The following is a 22,371-nucleotide window of genomic DNA, read 5'->3' on the forward strand; positions in this document are numbered from 1 at the left end:
AAATAAAGGTTTCTTTCCCTGATAACTTACTGTGAAGGAAATTACAGTATTGCTCTATGAAGTTAAGTTAAAAGATTTACATCAATTCTGTGAAGCATTACAGTCAAAATGACTGAAGCATTTTGCATAATTATTAATTTTGATTAATACTAATCTGAATTCATGCAGTGGTGCTTTTATTTTTGCATCAAAGATTCCAGTTCTCAGCTCAATTATACATCCATTCAACACTCAATATGGCTAAAGTTCCATATTTGGTGATTGATTGGCATAATATTGATTTATCAATATTTCCCTTAGTAGTTAATTTCATTAGTTATTACATTTCATTCTTTCGCCTCATCTTGAAATTTTAATATATTGTGGCTGCAAAGCCCTGTAAAGGGAGCTTCAAATTATGTATGTATGTATGTATGTATGTATGTATGTATGTATGTATGTATGTATGTATGTATGTATGTATGTATGTATGTATAATGACAAAGTATCTCTTTCCATCACTGTGAACACTAAATCAAAGCAAACATTTGAGAGAATTGACCAAAACTAAAAGTATTTTACTTGAAAACTTTTTATTTCAAACCAGCGTTAGAATTGACTTGAATTTGAAACACGACTCATGGCTATACTTATATATTGGGATACTCTGGACGTTCAAATTAAATCAAAATTTGTTACAGTCATGATTAGAAAACCCTGTATTTTTTTTATGAAATCACTTTTAAGCTTCCAGATTTACGTAATGTTTAATAAATGAGCAGGAGTGTTTTATAAAACAAAACAGACACTCATTAAACATTAAAGTCTTTTGTATTTCCTTCATTATTATTAATGCTTTGAATATTCCATAACATGGAAAGCCATGTTACATTACCTTTTACATTAATCTCCTTCTTCAGGAGATATCATTGCCATAAGTTAGCATCCAAATTAGGCCAGTTACTAAAAAATACAACTGTAAAATGGCCTATTGTAACTTGGTGTTTGAACTTCAGAGTTCATATGTGTATTTAAAGGTGCAGTAAAAGTTATCATTTGTACAAATCCTGTTTTAATACTTTCTCAAACTGCGGTGTAAATAGACCAAAAAGGACTATTCTGTGAGTGAGGCTATTCAAAGGCAATTAACTTGTTTTGTTTGATCAGGAATTATTCATTGTTACATGCCACATAATTTCCCTCTTCTGTTTATTTTAAAACAACTTGAGAATGTACACAGATAGCCCACTTTGAAAAAGAGTGATGGCCTGGGTCGAGAGTAGCTGCCCAAGCGATTGTGGGAAGGTTTGGGGGGACGTTGGCTATTATCTTCGCATTTTTGCGTCCCCCCAAACAATCCCACAATCACTTGGGCAGTTACTCTCGACCCAGGCCATCACTCATTTTCAAAGTGGGCTATTCTGCTTCATTTCTGTGTGTATTAGCCTTAAAACTTATTCACCCTCGAGTCAGAATTTGAACTATATATGTTTACAAAATGTGGATGTTCATGTTTGCCTCTGTGATACTGGTTTTAACTATAGTTTTCTATGCTGTCTGTTACAATCAAAATAGACCTTTTATAGCTATCATTGTTTGCAACTTGTACATCATGTATCCCACCAATTTAATTTTACATTATTACGATTATCTCAGGGGTTTGAACATCCACATTTTGTGGTCTGACACCGGTTGTCCATCGTGGTGCTCTTTTATCATCTCCGCTCTTGCGTCTTGTGTATACAGTTCAAAACTGTTGGACTTCCTGAAAGATAAAATGGAACACAATAAAGTCAATTTCACTGATTTCAGCTATAAAAGGCAAAACTAGAGTAAAGCAAAGTAGCTATCAGTCAGTTATACTATGGCAGGTGTAATCCTAGCATTTTGATTGGTCTTGAGAATTTTGTAATTAGAGTATAGATGCACAAATGACATCATAAGGATGTTAAAATCTACATCATCTCACATACCATCTGCCTGCCCTTTTGATTGAGCTGTCATTGGCCCCACACCTTGCGGCCCATCGGGCTGCAGACCGTCTAATGCTGTGTGTGGTGTACTCTTTGCCAAAAAGAGTCTTTGACATCTGAAACAATATAAAAGTATGCTGCCATCAATAAAATAATGATATCCAGAACAATTACTGCAAGTACACTGTCCCAGAGAAAATAAATTTGGTGCCATAGGTTGCATCCCAATGTACATCACCTATCCCTTCAGCTTCTAAGAACTTACATCCTACTCCCATTCTTCTTTTACATGCAGCTGTCATTTTTATTCATTCACTTGGCACAAAATTCTTTTTAATTTAATTGCACCACCCTCTCTAAACTCAGTCATCATTGAAGTCTGTTTTAACGATTAAGAACAAAAATAAGACACATACCTCTAAAAAAGTTTTCCGGTATGATGTAACACCACGAGCACAGTTAGGGAGAACTGCTCTGTTGTTCTTGGCAACTCGGGGAAATATATAATTTTGACCTTTTTTAATTCCTGTACATAAAAGAACAAAAACATTATTGCTTAATTACTAAGCCTAATATGGAATTTTTGGGGTGGAAGGGGTGGGGGGCAGGCACTCTTAACATTTATGGTAGTACATTTCATCATGACAATATACTAGCTATTACACTGTAATAGAAGAAGTCTGCCAGCTAATTTCCTTATTGGTTTACTCACTATATTAGACTATTGATCGATCTATATACAAAATCCTTTTAATACAGGTTAGCCCGTACAGGAATTATCATAAATTAGAAACCTGTTTTAAAAAACTGTAACAAACACATAAATTCAACAAACCTGTTATTAGCAACCACACTAAAAGGGCAGAAACTGGGCATAGCTCATGGTTTAAAGTGTTGGCCCAAAGAGAAAGTGTCACACCTGAAAATAGATTACGGTAAAAATAAGATATGGGTTTACTTACGAAAAACACATGTATATTTTTGTGGTTGTGCTTAAAGTGAATTAAAATATCGGGTGTTTACCATTTGTCAGAAAAAAAAAATGGAAATTTTGGTTTGAATTAAAATGGAACCTTCCGGTAATTTTCTGGAAAATCTTTTCAAAAACTAATTGTGGACAACCTCCAGAGGTAGTCCTTTTTTCCGTTTGGGACAGAATTTCGGAAATTTGCTTACCATTTACGTGAATCATTCTGTTTCCAGGTCGTTTCTCAGCGAGTGCTCAGGATGGAACACCTGGCAGTAAATTGTGGCGCAACCCAGGTGGAAATCTTATTAAGATCTTGTAAGATCTTGCAAGATCTTGTAAGAATCTTGTAAGAATGAAAATAACACTAAGATCTTAATAAGATATTGTTAAGATTTGTTGAGATTTCAGATCTTAATAAGATCTTACGACACTTCTTAACAAAATCTTAATACAAACTATACAATCTTCAGCATTTTAAGATCTTAAAAGTTCTTACAAGATCTTACTAAATTCTTGTAAGATACTTCTAAGAATCTTGAAAAAATCCTCAACCTAACAATCAATAAGATCTTAAAAAATTTTAATAAGATCTTATCCATTTTTTAATATTTTCTTATTCAGATCTTATCAAAATTTGTGACAAGATCTAATAAGAATTCTTGTTAAGATCTTAAGAATTAACTTACAAGAATCTTGTTAAGATCTTACTATGAGTTAAAAATAAGATCTTAAACAGATTTTGATAAGATCTTACCTATTTCTTAATGTTTTCTTAACAAGATCTTAATCAAAATTTGTACCAAAATCTTACAACCATTCTGAGAAGATCTTACTACCTTACAATTATCTTGGTAAGATCTTAGCACGAATACCGGTAATTAAGAAAAAGATCTTTCAAAACCAGTTTTTATGAAGATCTAGTTTAAAAAAAAACCTTCTGTTATCTCAATTCTTTATTAAGACCTCATAATATCCTACAAGAATCTTCACAGGATCTACATGTACGAATAAATGCCAGCAAGATTCTCTGTGATAATCTCTTTCTTCAGTGTCCTAAGTTGATAAACGCTATGTAGACATGTGTGTTTCCAAAAAAGGCTTAAAAGATATGACTGTCAAGACTTACAGTTTGCAGTTTACAGATTGTATTCGCATAAAAAAAAAAATTAATGCACCGTCCAACACTGAAACGCATTTGTGAAAACACTAATACTACAAACCTTCTTTGATGAATCTAAACTCCATTTAATGCCAAAAAGAACAACAGTGCTTTGAATCATAATTCCTACGATTTTCATGTACAACACTAGCTTTTAAAATGGGCAAGAAAACGTGGATAAACGTGGGCCAGAATCACACTGAATCACAGCAACACAGGCAACACCGGCAGCCATCTTGGATTTCATTCAGACTGGGAAGACTGGGCACCATTTTGGTCAGCAGATATGCCACTGCAGGCTCGGAGAAAGACCGTTTCATGTTAGATTTTAGGCGGGATACAAGTTTTCAGCACACATTTCCTCTGGATTTTACCTCTGTTAAAGCTAAAAAATGATGGCTTCAAGCAGCAAACTGTGGACAATCGTTTTTTACAAAGAGGTAAGTTTCGACACCAATCATTTTGTGAAAGACTGCATGAAAATGTGTGATCATCCACGCAAATTGCAGACAACATGGATCCATGCAGACAACGAGCATGAATATGTGCTTCTTGAAGATTGTTGAGGTGGTCATTCCCCATTTAGTTTTTATACAAAGCCTTTGAAAACTTTTTTATGGAGTAATTTGTAGCCAGGTTAATATCATGACAGTCTTGGTATAAGCTGAAAACGTGAGTGATCGATCTTGATTTGGCGTGAAGATCAGTTTATGATCTTCGTGGAGTGTATGGCTCATTTTACTCAGATCAGGAACTAACGAGATTGTTACGGGTGAAAAGCTCACTGCAACATTGTCTAAAAAGTTAATGACAGCCTAGCCAGTCACTGTGATCACTCAGAAAAACTGACTTAAAGTGCACAATTTTCGGTTTTACTGTAGATTTTCAACTCCATTTTGTAATGTCCAGGTCGAGACTCAACACTGCAACTTCAGAGTCAAGTCACCAAATCCTGCTCAATAAAGTCACTTATATTTATGACTGTTGGAGTCTATTTTGACTGATTTAATTTTGTTGTAAATCGTGACTTCTGCTACTTCTACTCAGGAACTATAATACTAAATAAAATTTTGTAACTTGCATAATGACAGTATTTGATCAGTACTTGATACCATAGTTCATGAGTTGAAAATAGCAAGCAAAATAAAGGGAACACTAAGTAACAATCCTTTTGATCAATGCAATGATGTTTTCTTTTAAAGAGTGACCTATTTCACTGCACGCACAACTACAATGTAAGTTGCACTGCCCAGACATACATCTGTACAGTTAACAATGAAATAATCATTATAATAATCTTTTTGTATTTGAGCATGGAATTTTCTTTTTACATCAAAGCCACATGTAAATTTAGACTTGGGTTTCCTATGAACAAGGCAGCCAGTGCTGAGTTGTCTGCATGTGCTACTACAAAACACTGTGTACTCTGGTCAAGGCATAAGTTAACATGACTGTCTTATTTTCCTGTACAGGTCCCTCTAGCCCTGGAGGTGCAGCTGAATGAAATGTGGGAGAAGATTAATTTTTCAATATTTTATTAATTTTATAAGTTGGAGCTGGCAAGCAACACTTGCAAAGTGAAAGCATCCGTGGTATTTTTCTGAGCCAACAAATTATGAAAGTGCATGTTTAGAGCCAGTTGAACTGAGTGAGCATCTGTGAGTTAAATGCAGACCTTGTGAGAAAAAAAAAGGGTTTATTTTTATTTTTTAATGTTAATTTACTTATTTTAGCTCATTTTTTTTATGCAAGATTCACTTTATTTCTTGAAGTCAAAAATCAACGAAGTGCTTGTATTTTAAAGGTAGTGAATTTTGACCCAAAATTGTGGTACCTTAATGACTCTGCCTCTTTGATCTCTGTGTAAATTTTCTGGGACACAATCAAACCAAATTGAGTTTAATAGGTTCACTTATTAATTTTTGAGTAAAACTCAGTTTCCAGTTCAGTTTATTGCATGATTTGTAAATAAAGGGGACAAAAAATTATCATTAAATGAAATAACAGGTTTTCTATAGATCATATAAACGGTTTTTTGAAGTCTTTGTTATAGTAATTTCACAATTTTATGGTGTGAGACCTTCTAATAAACTGTTTGTCAAATCTTGATTTTGTGTCCTATAATACCTCTTATGATGTCTTAAGCTTGAGATTGATTATTATATCTTGACTATCGACTTTAAGTTCCTTACTAAGATTCTTATCAGATTTTGCTAAGATCTTGTAAGATCTTACTGTAATCTTACCAAGATCTTGTAAGAATCTTACAAGAATCTTGTAAGAATCTTGTAAGAATCTTACAAGATCTTGTAAGAATCTTGTAAGAATCTTAACTAAGATAAGATCTTGTTAAGAAACTTAATAAGAATCTTACCAAGATCTTGTAAGAAACCTGTAAGAATCTTACAAGGTCTTGTAAGATCTTGACTATCAACTGCAAGTTCCTTACTGAGATTCTTATCAGATTTTACTAAGATCTTGTAAGATCTTACTGTACACCACATAATCATACCAAGATCTTGTAAGAATCTTACAAGAATCTTGTAAGAATCTTGTAAGAATCTTACAAGATCTTGTAAGAATCTTGTAAGAATCTTAACTAAGAAGTAAGATAAGATCTTGTTAAGAAACTTAATAAGAATCTTAATAAGATCTTAATAAGATTTCCACCTGGGAAATCTCATACAGTTAGTTGATAAATTCGGAAAATCGTTTCCCATCATTCAACGGTCATTCCATCCAGATTTTTCTGACAAATGGTAAGCACCCATCACTTTGATCAAATTTCCATCAAGCAAACTTGACAGTTTTTAAGGTTACCTTAGCTATAGCTAGTTTAACCTAGAAGCTTTAATTTCATATGTAGGTTAGGGTATCTACAATTAATATCAATAAACTGGATGCGCTACATCGCTTGGACACAAGACGCCTCTTCAGGTATACGGTAACCTTAAACAATGCTGCCCACAAGTAAATGTGTTAAAGATGTCCTTCCAAATAAATCAGGTGGGGTTTCATATATGGACTGGCACAGGGTAAATTGACTGGCAGCTAGTTAACTGTCTTTTTTAACTGTAGCATAACAAGTCACCTTTTGCCTTTTTGTCTGCCTTCGACCATGGTATTTTCACCTCGATTCTTTGTGGCATTCTACCAGAATCAGCTGAATATAACAATATAACAAGAATATTTAAATAAAATAAAATATTTAAAGTTTGTTTTTTAGCATGAGTTTATTTTCTGAAAAAGTAAGAACGTTGTGCATTTTTTTTTCTTTTAGTTAAAATCTTGCATCATCACTTAAGGATATGTGCACTAATTGTTTGTGTGCTAACTATGAATGGCTTTCATGTCACATGTACACCACATTACTATCGGCCTATTGGTGTGTCTACCAATGTGACGTGATGGAGAGCATTATTACACTCCAATTTACCTCTTTGTTAGAGGAGTGTTAAACCTTAAATGCACATCTGATGACCAGTGGATTTTCCCCTTTGTCTTGTATAAATCTCCATCTTCTCTCAGTGTTTTCGATTCTTATTGAAGTGCTTACTTCTAATTTTGTCTTACACGTTTCCAGTGTTTTCAACCCTAAAAGTGCTTACTTTTAGGGTTGAGGCAAGGTTGAAATTTTCATTAACCTGACTATCATTCTAAATATAGTTTGAATTTTCAAAAAACTGTACAAACCTGCATAGTTCGGAGGAAGTTTTAAATGTCGCAGTTTGAGGCGCAGTGGCTCCTCCCCTCGGAGGAAAAGGGCAAATGAAAACAGGGTGACTGTCCATAGCCATAACCCTCGCATACCCTAGTCAGAACAAATGGCAACAAGAATTACAATATTATAGTGAAATGGAAGAGTGGCTAAATTGTCCATACAGTACATAACCTAACAACAATAACAATATAGTATTAACAGATCATTGGTTTAAATTAATACTGATAAAACAAGCCATACACGACATAAGAAATAAATTGACTTCTGTCATTTATACAATACAGTCGACTCCCGATAACTCAAACCCTTGCTAACTCAAACTTCATGCTAAATCGAACCAATTTTCCTTTCCTTTCAGGTCATTTTCTATATAATTTTACCCTCGATAACTCGAACTCCTGATAACTCGAACCTTTTTCAATTGCCCTTGAAGGTTCAAGTTATCGGGAGTCAACTGTAGTTGTATAGCCTTGAGTACTGTATTTTATAGCTGTGTCAACACGAGGAAAGCTATTTCTACCATTTATTCTAATATCTGGTCACGATTGTTGTATTCTGATGCATAATTGTAAAAGAAGACATAAATACCTCTACTGTCTTCAAACAGTACTGACGCATTCTTGTCAATTGATGGAGAGTGAATGGAGGGGCCTTTTTAGGCTCATACGCCACCCTCCCCTGACGTGTGTCTTTCCTTGTAGGGCGAGATGATCTCCTCACAAGCTGCTTTATGGTCTGTTTCACAGCTAAAGAACGTGCAGACAATGATGAGTTATATAATAGGTGTTGTTAGTGATAAGCTGTTGATTGGTAACAAAGACAAAAGAGAAAGATTAAAAGAAAGAAGAAACTACAATAAACGCAATAAAGAATCCACTGTCATTATATTCTTAGTTGACAAAAAATAGCATTATCCCTTGCAAAAACAGTCCTATTTTAATCCTATCTCATCTATTTTTATACTTTTCTATTCACACTAAATTATATTTTATTTCTATATTTTACCTGACAAGGAAAATAGAGCATCCATTTTATTCGAGTTTTACTTTTATTTTAAACCTATTTTAAAGTTTAAAGCAAGATTAAACAAGGTGGGGTATTTTTTTCTATATTTTCACAACCAGCTGAAAAATAGCTTATACAACAGGCTATTTACATCCTATTTCAATTTGCTCAGTAAAATAGTAATAAATTAGACTGTTTTATTTCTATTTTTCTGCATAAAAAGGTTGACTATGGCCTGTTCCTTTGGAGAATATGAAGAAAATAGGCTATCATTATCCTGTTTTATCCATGACAACCTTGAACAAATGGCAAAATAAATTTAAACTACTATTTTACACCTATTTTGGAGGTAGATTCTATTCCATTACAAAATATGTATAAAATTATAGTCTATAATTTTTAATTGTTTTTTTTTTCATATGCATGGTTAACCTATCATATTTTATTCCTATTTTATTCGGCAATTCAAACTTGGCTAACAATGTCACAAACCAGAACTTCACTGAACACTGGAATTCATAATTCACAGCTTCTTTGTTATGTTAGTTTTCTAAACCATACATACATAAAGGTACAAATTAAGACACTGAAATGCATTTGTGAAAATACTATTACTTTCAAACCTCCTTCAATGAATCTTGAGCTCATTTAATGACAAAAAGATCAGCAATGCTTTCAATCGTAATTGGTTCAAGTACAATGGAGTCACAGCAACAATGGCAGCCATCTTGGATTTTAGTAAGACAGGGAAGACTGGGCATGAACAAAGCTATTTTGGTCAGCAATCATGCCACTGCAGGCTCGCAGAAAACTGTTTATAAGTTTAGATTTTAGGCGGGATTCAAGTTTACAGGCATCTTTCCCCTGGTTTTTTACTTCTATTAAGCTATAAATGATGGCTTTAAGCAGCACATATAATGGATAACTACTTTAAGAAAGAGGTATGCTTTGATTTATTAATAATTTTGATGAGAAACTGCAAGAAAATGTGTGATTCTATAGATATATATAGTCTGCTTGAGTAGATGTGCTTCTTGAATTTTATGTCTCCAAATTCTAGATTGTTAAGGCAAACATGTTCCTCTAAACTTGATTTTCATTCAAGTTACATGATCAACTCCATGGAGTACATAAGCTTATTATTTTAGACATGCACTATAATACACTATACTTTTGTAGCACCACGAGTTAAATGTATACCCTCATATTTTTAATTCACTCATGATTGTTACGGGGAAGAAGCTCACTGCAATATGTGTCAAAAATCATACTGACAGCCCTAATCAATATGATGAACTCACTTAAAGTGCACAATTTTCTGTTTTACTACAGATTGTGAAGGCCAATACTCAAGACTGCAGCTTCAGAGTCAAGTCACCAAATCCTGATAAATATAAGCCAAGTCATTTATGACTGTCAGACTCCTATGTGTTATTTCATTTGACGTAAGCAGAATGCATACTATTCATGTCGCTTTTAAATCTTTCTTGATGCTGTGTGATTTTGATTAGTGACCACTTGCCTTGATTTCATGCAAGAGCTTTGAATCCCGCTGGCTATAACATTTTTAACATTTCAAATCGCATACACATTTTTCTCTAATTTAAAGCTATTTTCAAGCTATCTTTTAGGTAGTTATGACTTGCTGGTTGGACTATTTTTTGACTGTTTTTTGTTTCAAAATAATTAAGGTTTAAAATAGGCAAAAAATAAATAACTTTAAAATAGTCTTGAAAATAGAGAGAATATAAAAAAAAGCTTAAAAATACATATAAAATGGATATAAAATAAGCACGTTTTTTGTAAGGGAAATCTCAACTTTTGATAAAAATACAAAAACAAATTTAAAGTAAAAATGATGCAAAGTCAGCTACTACTCACACATACTTAAAGTAAGACTGCAAGAGCAAGAAGATATGCATAGAAGCTAGCAAAAAGTGATCAGAGAACATAATAATTTTTGTCAAGTTGTATTGTTACGACACAAGAGCACAATGGCAGAAATTGAATAGCCATTAGGTTAGTTTTAACAAATAAAGCATGCATAGTGTCAAAGACAATCAAGACAAAGACTAAGCCTTGATTCTGTGTCCGAAGAAGTAAAAAAAGCATGCATGTGCATTATGAGCATGTGCATTACCTGGCCATATGTGTAAACCGATTAAAGTAGGCATATATAATAAATAAACAAAGCAACATAACCACCAAGACTTCATTTACCTGGTGAATTCATAGGATTGCCTTTGGCCACAACTTTTTGGGACCCATCTGCTAAAACTTCAACAGATTGGGCATACGGTCCTGTGTGTCCAAATGCATTCAACCAGTAGTTAAAGGCCGCAGCATGGCCTCTAACTACTGGAGGCTTAAGGCCACGGCAGCGGAGTGTTCCCAGCCTCTTGCCTTTTGTCTCACTCAGCATCTCTGAAAAGAAAGTTTTATAGTTTTGTCTTTTAATTTTTTGCCAGTACTAATAAAAAACTCAAGTGAAGCCCGATCCCCCCTAAAATAAAACAAAAAAAAATGTGCCAGTTAGCATAAATACAATCACGAGGGAACCAGTGTAAAATTTTTATAATCACAGGTGCTTGTAAACTAGTGGCAGGATATAACATTTTAACAACTCAACAACACCTCATGTTTGAAAGTTACTTAAGTATAAACTGAACAAGCATTTACCAATTTAAAATAAAAAATAACTGACATAGAAAAAAAGTTAAATGACACTGCACATGCATGTTACTTATGCTTCACAAGTAGCAATCAGGCTTAATTAGTTTTATTTAAACCGTCTTGATGTTGTTTAAAAAATGGCTGTGTTTCCCATAGTTACTTTCATCTCCTTTGAAAATGGGCAATTAAATGTATTAGAGGGAGAAATATAATCATAGAAATTTTAAAGTGTTTTAAGTGTTGTAAAGTTGCCCCAAAATAGGGAATGTTTTTCGAGGGTCAACTAATCTATTGAAGTCTTGGCCAGACCAATTTAGCCTGTTCCAGGCTCTTAGGAGAACTTCATGCGTCTCTCTAGGAGCCTGAATTCTTCAAGCAACCTCAATAGAATTTTGATTGTTCAGACGCCACCATGTAGCCTGGTACAATCTGTAATTATTCAAGGCAGTAAGGCAAAAGTTTTATGACACACAATCCTCAAAAATTAATGGAAGCAAGCTCATAAATTATGGATATAGCCAATTCCAAATTTTGAAGAAAATAATGAAATTCAATTTTGACAATAACAAACAATTTAAAGTCTGTGAGCAGAAAGATGTGACTTCAAGAATGGCAAAGTCATTTATCATGCATGACTGACTGTCCACACAAGGTTGGAAAGTCATTATAATCATTGACTTTGAAACTCCTCTCCGAATGACAGTACTTTAAGACCGATCATGTTTACATTGGACAAAATCACTGTCTAAGAATTATAGTATATAGCGCACTTTTTTTCACCCACGGTATTGTTATCCGTAACTTACACGTACCACCAGAAAGACTCACACTTTCAGGGTAAACACTCAGATATCTGAGCAGCGCTCAATCCCATGAGTACTTAATTTTATAACGCTTAAGCCCCGGCCAAACGATTAAACATTTCATCCATCGTGACGGAAATAAAAAAAAAAGGGCATGTTTGAGCGTTTAGCAGCTTTGACCCAACTTTGCCTTGAAATGGTTTTCCACGTTCAGTTCATTCTCATTTTAAAAAAATTTTTGATCGTTTAGCCACCTCAACCAACAAGCGCACATGGCCGGTTAAAAGCAACCAAATGCACCCACTTAACGTCGAAATTTCAGCGATAATGCGCAAAAATCGTTCTGTGGACTCGCTGCAATTTGTCTTGTGTTTTGTAAAATTGTTGCCTCCTAAGTTTGATTATTTACCCAGGGCTTTACATAAACAAAGACATAACTAAAAGATTACAGCAAAATATATCTTCAATTAAAGTGATTTAAAATACAAGTTTACGACAATTTTATATGTGACAAACACCATACAAACTTTCTACAAAACTCTGCATGCATGGCCATCGGTTGATGCATATAAGCATTTAAAAATGCCAACGATTTGTTGACACGAACGTGTGAAAATCTGCTGTTGAACTTGTGAAAATCTGCTGAATCATGCAGTGGAACATTAATGAATGGGCGATTCAATGCATAAAGCCAAATCATCCAGGCTTTTAAAAGCTACAGCTTAAGCCTTTAACGCGGCCGAAATCGTTTGTTTCTGCGGTCCGCACCTCGGACGGTCGAGCTAGTTTACAGATCAAGGACAGTATACAACAATAATTGACGAAATATAACGTAGGTTAATTCAGTAGATTCTGTGCACAAAACTTAAAATGATGTCTCCATTTGGAAAACTATGTTTCAAGATTTTTCGGGGTTATCTCGCTACACTTCCTTTACACAGGCAGGCGAGATTTCACACACACCATACAGCGTCAAGCTGTATGGCTTGGCTTGAGAAAAATTCTCACTATCTTACAAGCTGCAATAAATAACACAAGCTTAAATTGAATACCAACTTACGCATATAAGTCTGGATTGTTGCCGCCAAAAAAGGTCTTTTGTTGGGGCCAAACAACACGGCACCATCGCCATTACTTTCTGCAAACTTCTCTAACGCCATGAGCCGGAGCTCGTAGGTCCGACTCGTTTTTTCGTCATGGGCCTGTGTTTCGTTTTCTGCTGCAAGCCGTGCGCCCGCAGCAAGATTTGAAGCAAGCAAGCTCCCTATATCCTCCTCGTTGCCACAGCTCTGAATGTACCGTAGTACGTTGGGACTACGACCCTTGTAGTTTTTTCTGCTCGTACGCGTAGGCGGCATGTTGAGCTTGTAACCCTGCGAGCTTGTCGCACGGAACTAATGCAACGTGAGAATGCATCGTGAGATTATCGATTGGCGCATGTGTCAAGAGTATAGAAATTTGATTGGTTCATTCTTGCAGGATTCCTACAACCCCCCGCTTGCTTTCCTGCAGATTCCTACCAAAGGAATAAACGCCCATTATTATTACACCAGAGAAACAGTCAGGAACTGTAAACAAAACGGCGAGCATGATAGTTTGCTGTTCTTTTAAGTCGATATTTGGTGGACCATGTTCGTTTACTCGCAGAGACAGAACAAGGTCCAGCGAGATAGTACCTCTGCTGTCCTGAGTGTGTCATTTCAGTTATGGTTTTCAAGATGTAGGGAACGAGGGCCATGTTTACAACGCCAGAAAACATCAAGACAATGACGATTTGGGCTTAGCTGTTGAGAAACATTTATCACCGAAGACACTTATCGGGCCCGGTTAAGTTACCGGGTCTTTCGAGAAACGGGCCCCAGGGCTTATAAGCCGCGGCAGTTTACGGTATTCCTGGATAAATAGGAGGGAAGGTAGACACAGAAATATCAAAAATGTAGGAGCCGTAGCATGTCCTTATTGCTACTTCGGCCGTCAAATTTGGTCAGTACGTTTGCTAATTAAGTCCCACACCTGATAGAGAGGAAAGGACTTGTTTCTGGAGAGAAACGAAAAAGAACTAAAACAAAATATTGTGTCAACAATATTAAGTCACGAATGATTTTACTTTGTTGGTCTTCGAATATAACTGATGATGTGCCCGTTTCTGAGGTATTTATTCCACGTGCGAAAGTATGGAATCAAACGGACATTACTTACGAAAACTAGCCCCTTAAAATCGTCTGTATCCCCATTGAAATATACATTGAGACATTGCGGAAACATATAAATCTTTATGGTGACACTTCTGGTTCATGGTTGTCACGCAACAGTGTAGCTTGCGAGTTGTTTATTAAAAAAAAAAAAAAGAAGGAAATGTTTATTAATTCGTAAACTGGATTGTTCTTTTACTCAGAAGGTATAAGTACAGAAATAACTCCAGTGTGGGTTAATGAAGAATTCGATGCTAAATTCTTGTTAAAAAACGTGCATGAAATGATCATGAAATACTGAAAACCTCGTCGTCGACACACTAATATGCTTGTATCGAGCAGGAATAGATGAAGAAGATGGCCAAAACTTATGTTTGATTTTTCATTTAGGTATCAGCTTAGTTTCCGTACCTTTGTGTCTCAAATTGACGCACGTTTTTGATTCTCTTTTGGCTTTTTCGCCGGGTATGTCACGCCATTGTTTACAATGCGAATGCCAGATTTTCGACAGGGTAGGTGATAAATTCGAGGCCCTGCGGGTCACTTAAAATAATTTACCCAAACTTTTGTTTTGATGTCATGATTGATAAGTACACAGTGAAGCCATAGAAGGTTATTTTATGATAATCTAAGTTATCGCCCATGGGTAAAATTGCCGGTATTTCAGTTCGAAAATTTGGTTGTGAAAAATTTGCATTTATAGCATGTTGTTCTAGATCTGTTTTGGGCATAAACTGGTAACCTACGTTTTGAATGTTTTTTTCTGTAGAACAGAAGACGAAGACCTAGAAAAGATATAGATGTTATTTCACGATCCGTGACTGGCTGTGGATTGATACGCGGCCGGTCAAAGTTAAGGAAAATTCCGCCCGACCAGAAGCGAATTTTGAACTCAACCGAACTAAAAATCGTTTTTCGCTTGTTTTAATACGCGTAAGGAAGCCGTATTTGGAAAAACTAACTGCAGCACGTTTCGTTTCTTACTAAGGCCTACCTATGAGCAAAATATGAGCTAAATCGATTTTTTGACTTGTGCCACCAAAAGTTGATTTCGGTCGATATTTGTGGAAAGCCGCTCTCAATACCTTCTCCACACCACGTTCATAAGAAATGTATGGGGACAAGTTAGGAGAGTTTGTTTTTTGATATTATGGGTTAAAGGGTGAAAAGTGGCTATTTAAGGCTCATTTTTGAGCTTAGGGTTAAAGCGTTAAATTTGGAGCTTAGGCCACGTAGGACAAAATGATTGAAAGCGAAATTCATAGGCCTTATCACGGTTTTGGACACCATTTTGACGGGTAGGCAAACAGGCTTGAAATAACAGTGTTTGTATGGAAATCCGATGTCAAATAATTTTCCTAAAACATCGCTTCTGAAAAATTCATGAATTGGAAACTTTTGGCACTAGGAAAAGGATTTTAAGAACAAAATTGGAGGGATGTAGCTGTGACAGAAAGCGTCCAGTCGTGTTTTGAACTTTCCATACATTTCCCTGTATTTTTTCCCGCGAACTATTTTTAGTAGCAGTTCACAGCTGGTTCGCTATACAGACAAATGTATGGAAAGTTCAAAACACGACTGGACGCTTTCTGTCACAGCTACATCCCTCCAATTTTGTTCTTAAAATTCTTATCGAAATCGGTTAAATTTGAAAAATTTCGAAAATTAGAACAAATGTCTGAAACACGTGAATCCTTCTGTAGTACAACCGAGTTTTAGAGCGTTACGACAGCGAAAATTGAAAACGTCGGCCCGACGTTTTCAAATTTGAACCCATTTTTATTTCGGTCATCTGCCGGCGAAAATATCCCTGGATATGAAAGAAATGTGATGGTATATTTCAGCCACGTTCGACATTCGACATTTAAATCCTAGCAGTATGCAGGATGTTTGTCCGATGAACCTAGTTTAATGGCCTTAGCTCCCACGAGTCTCCTGTAGCTCAGTGGTAGAGCATCCGAACTAGTAATCGGAAGGTCTTAGGTTCGACTCCTGATAGGAGCACTCGGATTTCTTTTTTCCGAGTATGCCTGCGTCACTTTCTAGAATAATCATCATTTTCTTTTTTTTTTTTTTTTTTTTTTTAATCCCTGGATAGTCCAAGTTCTTGCATTCTGATAGTCTTGAATTGAAATTTTGGTCATTATATCTTGGCTGCTATCACCAGAATAGCGTCTTTTCGATTTTCAATGTGTTACTAAAATAGCGTGATACTGTCCCTTTAAATATTTACGTGTGAAAAACGCAAAAGCCAATTTTCATTGAAATCAAAGTCGAGCGAAAGGAAATTAACCCATTCGTATGCCGTAGACCGGCTGTCTTTCACATGGTATACTTAAAACATAAGTTTTAATCTCGCAACTTTTTTCTTTTTTTTTTTTTTGTTGAAATAATACAACAGTCCTGACCAGAGTACCCCATGCACCTAAGGTCTCTTCAGTCAGCGGAGAACATTTTTCACTCGGTAACGATACCTTGCCTGACGACAAGACAGGGAGGGAGGGGAACTGCTGACCCCTAAGCCATATGAGGCAGCCCCTTTCGCAACCAGCTACTCAATATCTGACTGAATTGCACTGTCATTCATGCACATATAGCTGTGAACAGGTGTATTCCATGTGGTACGTTTTGAGGTTTGAGCATGCGTACGTGCTAAAACTCATATAACGAAGTTTTGGAAGACCGCTTTTATGGAAAACTGAAGTTGCATACTGCTGATTAGATTTCTTAAATCTCGCTGCTTTAATGCTGGAAATCGAGTAAGATTATTTCAAGACAGTATTCCCAAGTCTTTAAAGGTAACAATTCTGCTATTTTTAAAAAAGTGACTTTTTATTTTAAGAGCGGCTTTCCACAAATATCGACCAAGTGGTGGCACGAGTCAAAAAATCGATTTCGTTCATATTTTTCTCATAGGTAGTCGCTAATGAGAAACAAACTGAGCTGTAGTTAGTTTTTCAAAATACCGCTTCCTTTCGAGTAAATATGCGAAAAACGATTTTGTCTCAATTGAGCTCAAAGTCCGCTTTTGGCGGGATGGAATTTTCCTTAACTTTCGACGGCTCGCGTATCGATCCGCAGACCGTTACTAACCTTCAAATGACATTTATTGCTTTATTAGGTCTTCCTCTTCTGTTTCGCGGGAAAACATTTAAAACCTAAGTTACTTTTACGTCCGAAATAGGTTTAGAAGAACATGCTATAAATGCAAATTTTCAGCAACCACATTTTAGCACTAAAACATTGCCAATTTTACCCATGGGCGATAACTTAGATTTCCCTATAATGACTTTCTATGGCTTCACTTTATACCTATTTATCATAATATAAAAACAAAGCTCTGGGTAAATGAAAATAAATGACCCGCTAGGCTTCAGATTTATCAGCATTTTCTTGAGATTTGGCGATCGAAGCGCAAAAAAGATAGCGTGACAGACTGTCACGGGTACAAATAGTTTTTCCTATTAGAAAAAAATGAAGCGACATTTTTAAAAGGAAGCATTTTTCATTTGCAGTAGAAAAATCTTTGGATCGAAAGTCCGGTAGCGTTACTGACCAATATATATTGCGGCTGCTTTTTATAGATGGAAATTCCAGAGTATCCGTTCGCTCTGATGCGGAGTCCAATTCGTTATTGTGGCTGAATATTATTGTGTTAAAACAAATAATTGGAAAATTTCTTTTCCTCTTTCTTTATCACTGCCATGGATAAATTAAACTAGAAATAGTTTAAACGCAGCAGATTTGAACTACATTAATCTGATTAAAAGTTTCGACTGTTATGTTGAACTGCATCGTTTGCGTGAAATATACGTGAAAAAGCACACGCACACAACGACGACCGTGACAACAACAACAACAACAAAACGACAGAAATCTGAACGTTTAAGGGAAAAAGTAATAACAATAAAAACCGTGAAAATTTAATGAAACCAAGATAGTGGTCAATACTCGTGTTATTAATAATGTTATTTTGCTGCGCTTTTTGATCCTGAAATATTCTTTGTGTGAGGATGAACGTAATTAACTAATTAGATTATTGAACGTCGCAGTTTCAGACCTATGAATAAATTGAATTATTATTACACCAGAGAAACAGTCAGGAACTGTAAACAAAACGGCGAGCATGATAGTTTGCTGTTCTTTTAAGTCGATATTTGGTGGGCCATGTTCGTTTACTCGCAGAGACAGAACAAGGTCCAGCGAGATAGTACCTCTGCTGTCCTGAGTGTGTCATTTCAGTTATGGTTTTCAAGATGTAGGGAACGAGGGCCATGTTTACAACGCCAGAAAACATCAAGACAATGACGATTTGGGCTTAGCTGTTGAGAAACATTTATCACCGAAGACACTTATCGGGCCCGGTTAAGTTACCGGGGCTTTCGAGAAACGGGCCCCAGGGCTTATAAGCCGCGGCAGTTTACGGTATTCCTGGATAAATAGGAGGGAAGGTAGACACAGAAATATCAAAAATGTAGGAGCCGTAGCAAGTCCTTATTGCTACTTCGGCCGTCAAATTTGGTCAGTACGTTTGCTAATTAAGTCCCACACCTGATAGAGAGGAAAGGACTTGTTTCTGGAGAGAAACGAAAAAGAACTAAAACAAAATATTGTGTCAACAATATTAAGTCACGAATGATTTTACTTTGTTGGTCTTCGAATATAACTGATGATGTGCCCGTTTCTGAGGTATTTATTCCACGTGCGAAAGTATGGAATCAAACGGACATTACTTACGAAAACTAGCCCCTTAAAATCGTCTGTATCCCCATTGAAATATACATTGAGACATTGCGGAAACATATAAATCTTTATGGTGACACTTCTGGTTCATGGTTGTCACGCAACAGTGTAGCTTGCGAGTTGTTTATTAAAAAAAAAAAAAAGAAGGAAATGTTTATTAATTCGTAAACTGGATTGTTCTTTTACTCAGAAGGTATAAGTACAGAAATAACTCCAGTGTGGGTTAATGAAGAATTCGATGCTAAATTCTTGTTAAAAAACGTGCATGAAATGATCATGAAATGCTGAAAACCTCGTCGTCGACACACTAATATGCTTGTATCGAGCAGGAATAGATGAAGAAGATGGCCAAAACTTATGTTTGATTTTTCATTTAGGTATCAGCTTAGTTTCCGTACCTTTGTGTCTCAAATTGACGCACGTTTTTGATTCTCTTTTGGCTTTTTCGCCGGGTATGTCACGCCATTGTTTACAATGCGAATGCCAGATTTTCGACAGGGTAGGTGATAAATTCGAGGCCCTGCGGGTCACTTAAAATAATTTACCCAAACTTTTGTTTTGATGTCATGATTGATAAGTACACAGTGAAGCCATAGAAGGTTATTTTATGATAATCTAAGTTATCGCCCATGGGTAAAATTGCCGGTATTTCAGTTCGAAAATTTGGTTGTGAAAAATTTGCATTTATAGCATGTTGTTCTAGATCTGTTTTGGGCATAAACTGGTAACCTACGTTTTGAATGTTTTTTCTGTAGAACAGAAGACGAAGACCTAGAAAAGATATAGATGTTATTTCATGATCCGTGACTGGCTGTGGATTGATACGCGGCCGGTCAAAGTTAAGGAAAATTCCGCCCGACCAGAAGCGAATTTTGAACTCAACCGAACTAAAAATCGTTTTTCGCTTGTTTTAATACGCGTAAGGAAGCCGTATTTGGAAAAACTAACTGCAGCACGTTTCGTTTCTTACTAAGGCCTACCTATGAGCAAAATATGAGCTAAATCGATTTTTTGACTTGTGCCACCAAAAGTTGATTTCGGTCGATATTTGTGGAAAGCCGCTCTCAATACCTTCTCCACACCACGTTCATAAGAAATGTATGGGGACAAGTTAGGAGAGTTTGTTTTTTGATATTATGGGTTAAAGGGTGAAAAGTGGCTATTTAAGGCTCATTTTTGAGCTTAGGGTTAAAGCGTTAAATTTGGAGCTTAGGCCACGTAGGACAAAATGATTGAAAGCGAAATTCATAGGCCTTATCACGGTTTTGGACACCATTTTGACGGGTAGGCAAACAGGCTTGAAATAACAGTGTTTGTATGGAAATCCGATGTCAAATAATTTTCCTAAAACATCGCTTCTGAAAAACTCATGAATTGGAAACTTTTGGCACTAGGAAAAGGATTTTAAGAACAAAATTGGAGGGATGTAGCTGTGACAGAAAGCGTCCAGTCGTGTTTTGAACTTTCCATACATTTCCCTGTATTTTTTCCCGCGAACTATTTTTAGTAGCAGTTCACAGCTGGTTCGCTATACAGACAAATGTATGGAAAGTTCAAAACACGACTGGACGCTTTCTGTCACAGCTACATCCCTCCAATTTTGTTCTTAAAATTCTTATCGAAATCGGTTAAATTTGAAAAATTTCGAAAATTAGAACAAATGTCTGAAACACGTGAATCCTTCTGTAGTACAACCGAGTTTTAGAGCGTTACGACAGCGAAAATTGAAAACGTCGGCCCGACGTTTTCAAATTTGAACCCATTTTTATTTCGGTCATCTGCCGGCGAAAATATCCCTGGATATGAAAGAAATGTGATGGTATATTTCAGCCACGTTCGACATTCGACATTTAAATCCTAGCAGTATGCAGGATGTTTGTCCGATGAACCTAGTTTAATGGCCTTAGCTCCCACGAGTCTCCTGTAGCTCAGTGGTAGAGCATCCGAACTAGTAATCGGAAGGTCTTAGGTTCGACTCCTGATAGGAGCACTCGGATTTCTTTTTTCCGAGTATGCCTGCGTCACTTTCTAGAATAATCATCATTTTCTTTTTTTTTTTTTTTTTTTTTTTTAATCCCTGGATAGTCCAAGTTCTTGCATTCTGATAGTCTTGAATTGAAATTTTGGTCATTATATCTTGGCTGCTATCACCAGAATAGCGTCTTTTCGATTTTCAATGTGTTACTAAAATAGCGTGATACTGTCCCTTTAAATATTTACGTGTGAAAAACGCAAAAGCCAATTTTCATTGAAATCAAAGTCGAGCGAAAGGAAATTAACCCATTCGTATGCCGTAGACCGGCTGTCTTTCACATGGTATACTTAAAACATAAGTTTTAATCTCGCAACTTTTTTCTTTTTTTTTTTTTTTGTTGAAATAATACAACAGTCCTGACCAGAGTACCCCATGCACCTAAGGTCTCTTCAGTCAGCGGAGAACATTTTTCACTCGGTAACGATACCTTGCCTGACGACAACACTGCGTGAAAGCAAAAATATTCTAGTGTATTCCAGACTCGAATACGTGATTGTGACGCAATAGAAACCTAGAGTATTCAAGACGCACACAATACGTGATGTACACCTGGAATATTCGTATCGAATATGGTGGAATACGCTCCGTTCATAATCGTTCGTGGATTTTCGTTAAAATATACCTCACATTTGTCGTACTCCTAGAGTATGATGGCAAACCCTTAAATAAAAGAATTTTATGACAGAAGGTGGGGTGTATAGCATTCTCTTGGAAGCAAAATTTGGACTGAATTCAAAGTATGTGCGATATGCGTGCGATTGTATACGTTTCACGCCAAAGCAAAAGATTTCTAGAGTATTCATGGCGTGCACAACCGTGACGTACACCTGGAAAATTCTTATCGAATATGGGCATATTGCCGTCCTGAGCACGACCGTGTATTCGTTTGTCGACCATAAGAGTTATTGTACTTTTTTGGTTATGTTGTCGGCCCAGCGTATGAGCATGCTTTGTCAAGAGTTACATAAATTCCAATTCCCGTCGTTCGGTTTTGACCGACGTTTACAGGGTAATCACTACTCAAGCCAAATCAACCGATCGAAAGCTGTAGAAAGGCATTTTTAAGTACCCTATGGTGTTTGAAGTCTGTTAAAAGTGATGTTTTCGTTAGGTAGAAG

General features: G+C 36.1%; 2 protein-coding genes and 1 long non-coding RNA gene across 3 annotated transcripts in view; 1 reads left to right on the forward strand and 2 right to left on the reverse strand.

Moving 5' to 3' along the window:
- Positions 1–929: 929 nt before the first annotated feature.
- Positions 930–13,821, reverse strand: LOC146450541 (uncharacterized). The gene is made up of 9 exons (XM_085100304.1): positions 13,344–13,821; positions 11,028–11,231; positions 8,391–8,548; positions 7,775–7,892; positions 7,173–7,244; positions 2,788–2,871; positions 2,369–2,478; positions 1,953–2,068; positions 930–1,744 (listed from the first exon to the last, which is right to left on the reverse strand). Exons 1-9 carry the CDS (start codon positions 13,639–13,641, stop codon positions 1,627–1,629), a joined length of 1,278 nt encoding a protein of 425 aa, XP_084956430.1. The 5' UTR covers positions 13,642–13,821; the 3' UTR covers positions 930–1,626.
- Positions 3,982–6,190, forward strand: LOC146450542 (uncharacterized). The gene is made up of 2 exons (XR_014860277.1): positions 3,982–4,521; positions 5,554–6,190. It is a non-coding gene; the product is annotated as an uncharacterized LOC146450542 (long non-coding RNA).
- A 7,981-nt stretch (positions 13,822–21,802) lies between the features above and the next one.
- Positions 21,803–22,371, reverse strand: part of LOC146450543 (uncharacterized) — an 8,976-nt gene continuing 8,407 nt past the window's right edge. The window contains exon 5 of the mRNA XM_085100305.1: positions 21,803–22,371. This exon is cut by the window's right edge and continues 1,966 nt beyond it. The gene's annotated coding sequence lies outside the window, so the exon portion shown is untranslated.

The sequence above is a fragment of the Pavona decussata genome, unplaced genomic scaffold (genome assembly GCF_977016875.1).
Source record: "Pavona decussata unplaced genomic scaffold, jaPavDecu1.1 SCAFFOLD_442, whole genome shotgun sequence".
NCBI lineage: Eukaryota > Metazoa > Cnidaria > Anthozoa > Scleractinia > Agariciidae > Pavona > Pavona decussata.

Bases quoted from the DNA above. Each gene is read 5' to 3' on its own strand.
- LOC146450541 (XM_085100304.1), bottom strand. From the start codon at position 13,641: ATGCCGCCTACGCGTACGAGCAGAAAAAACTACAAGGGTCGTAGTCCC. The intron at 11,232-13,343 runs GTAAGTTGGTAT...CTTTCTTTTCAG, and splicing joins AACAATCCAGACTTATATGC to AGATGCTGAGTGAGACAAAA. The intron at 8,549-11,027 runs GTAAATGAAGTC...CACGTTCTTTAG, and splicing joins CAATCCTATGAATTCACCAG to CTGTGAAACAGACCATAAAG.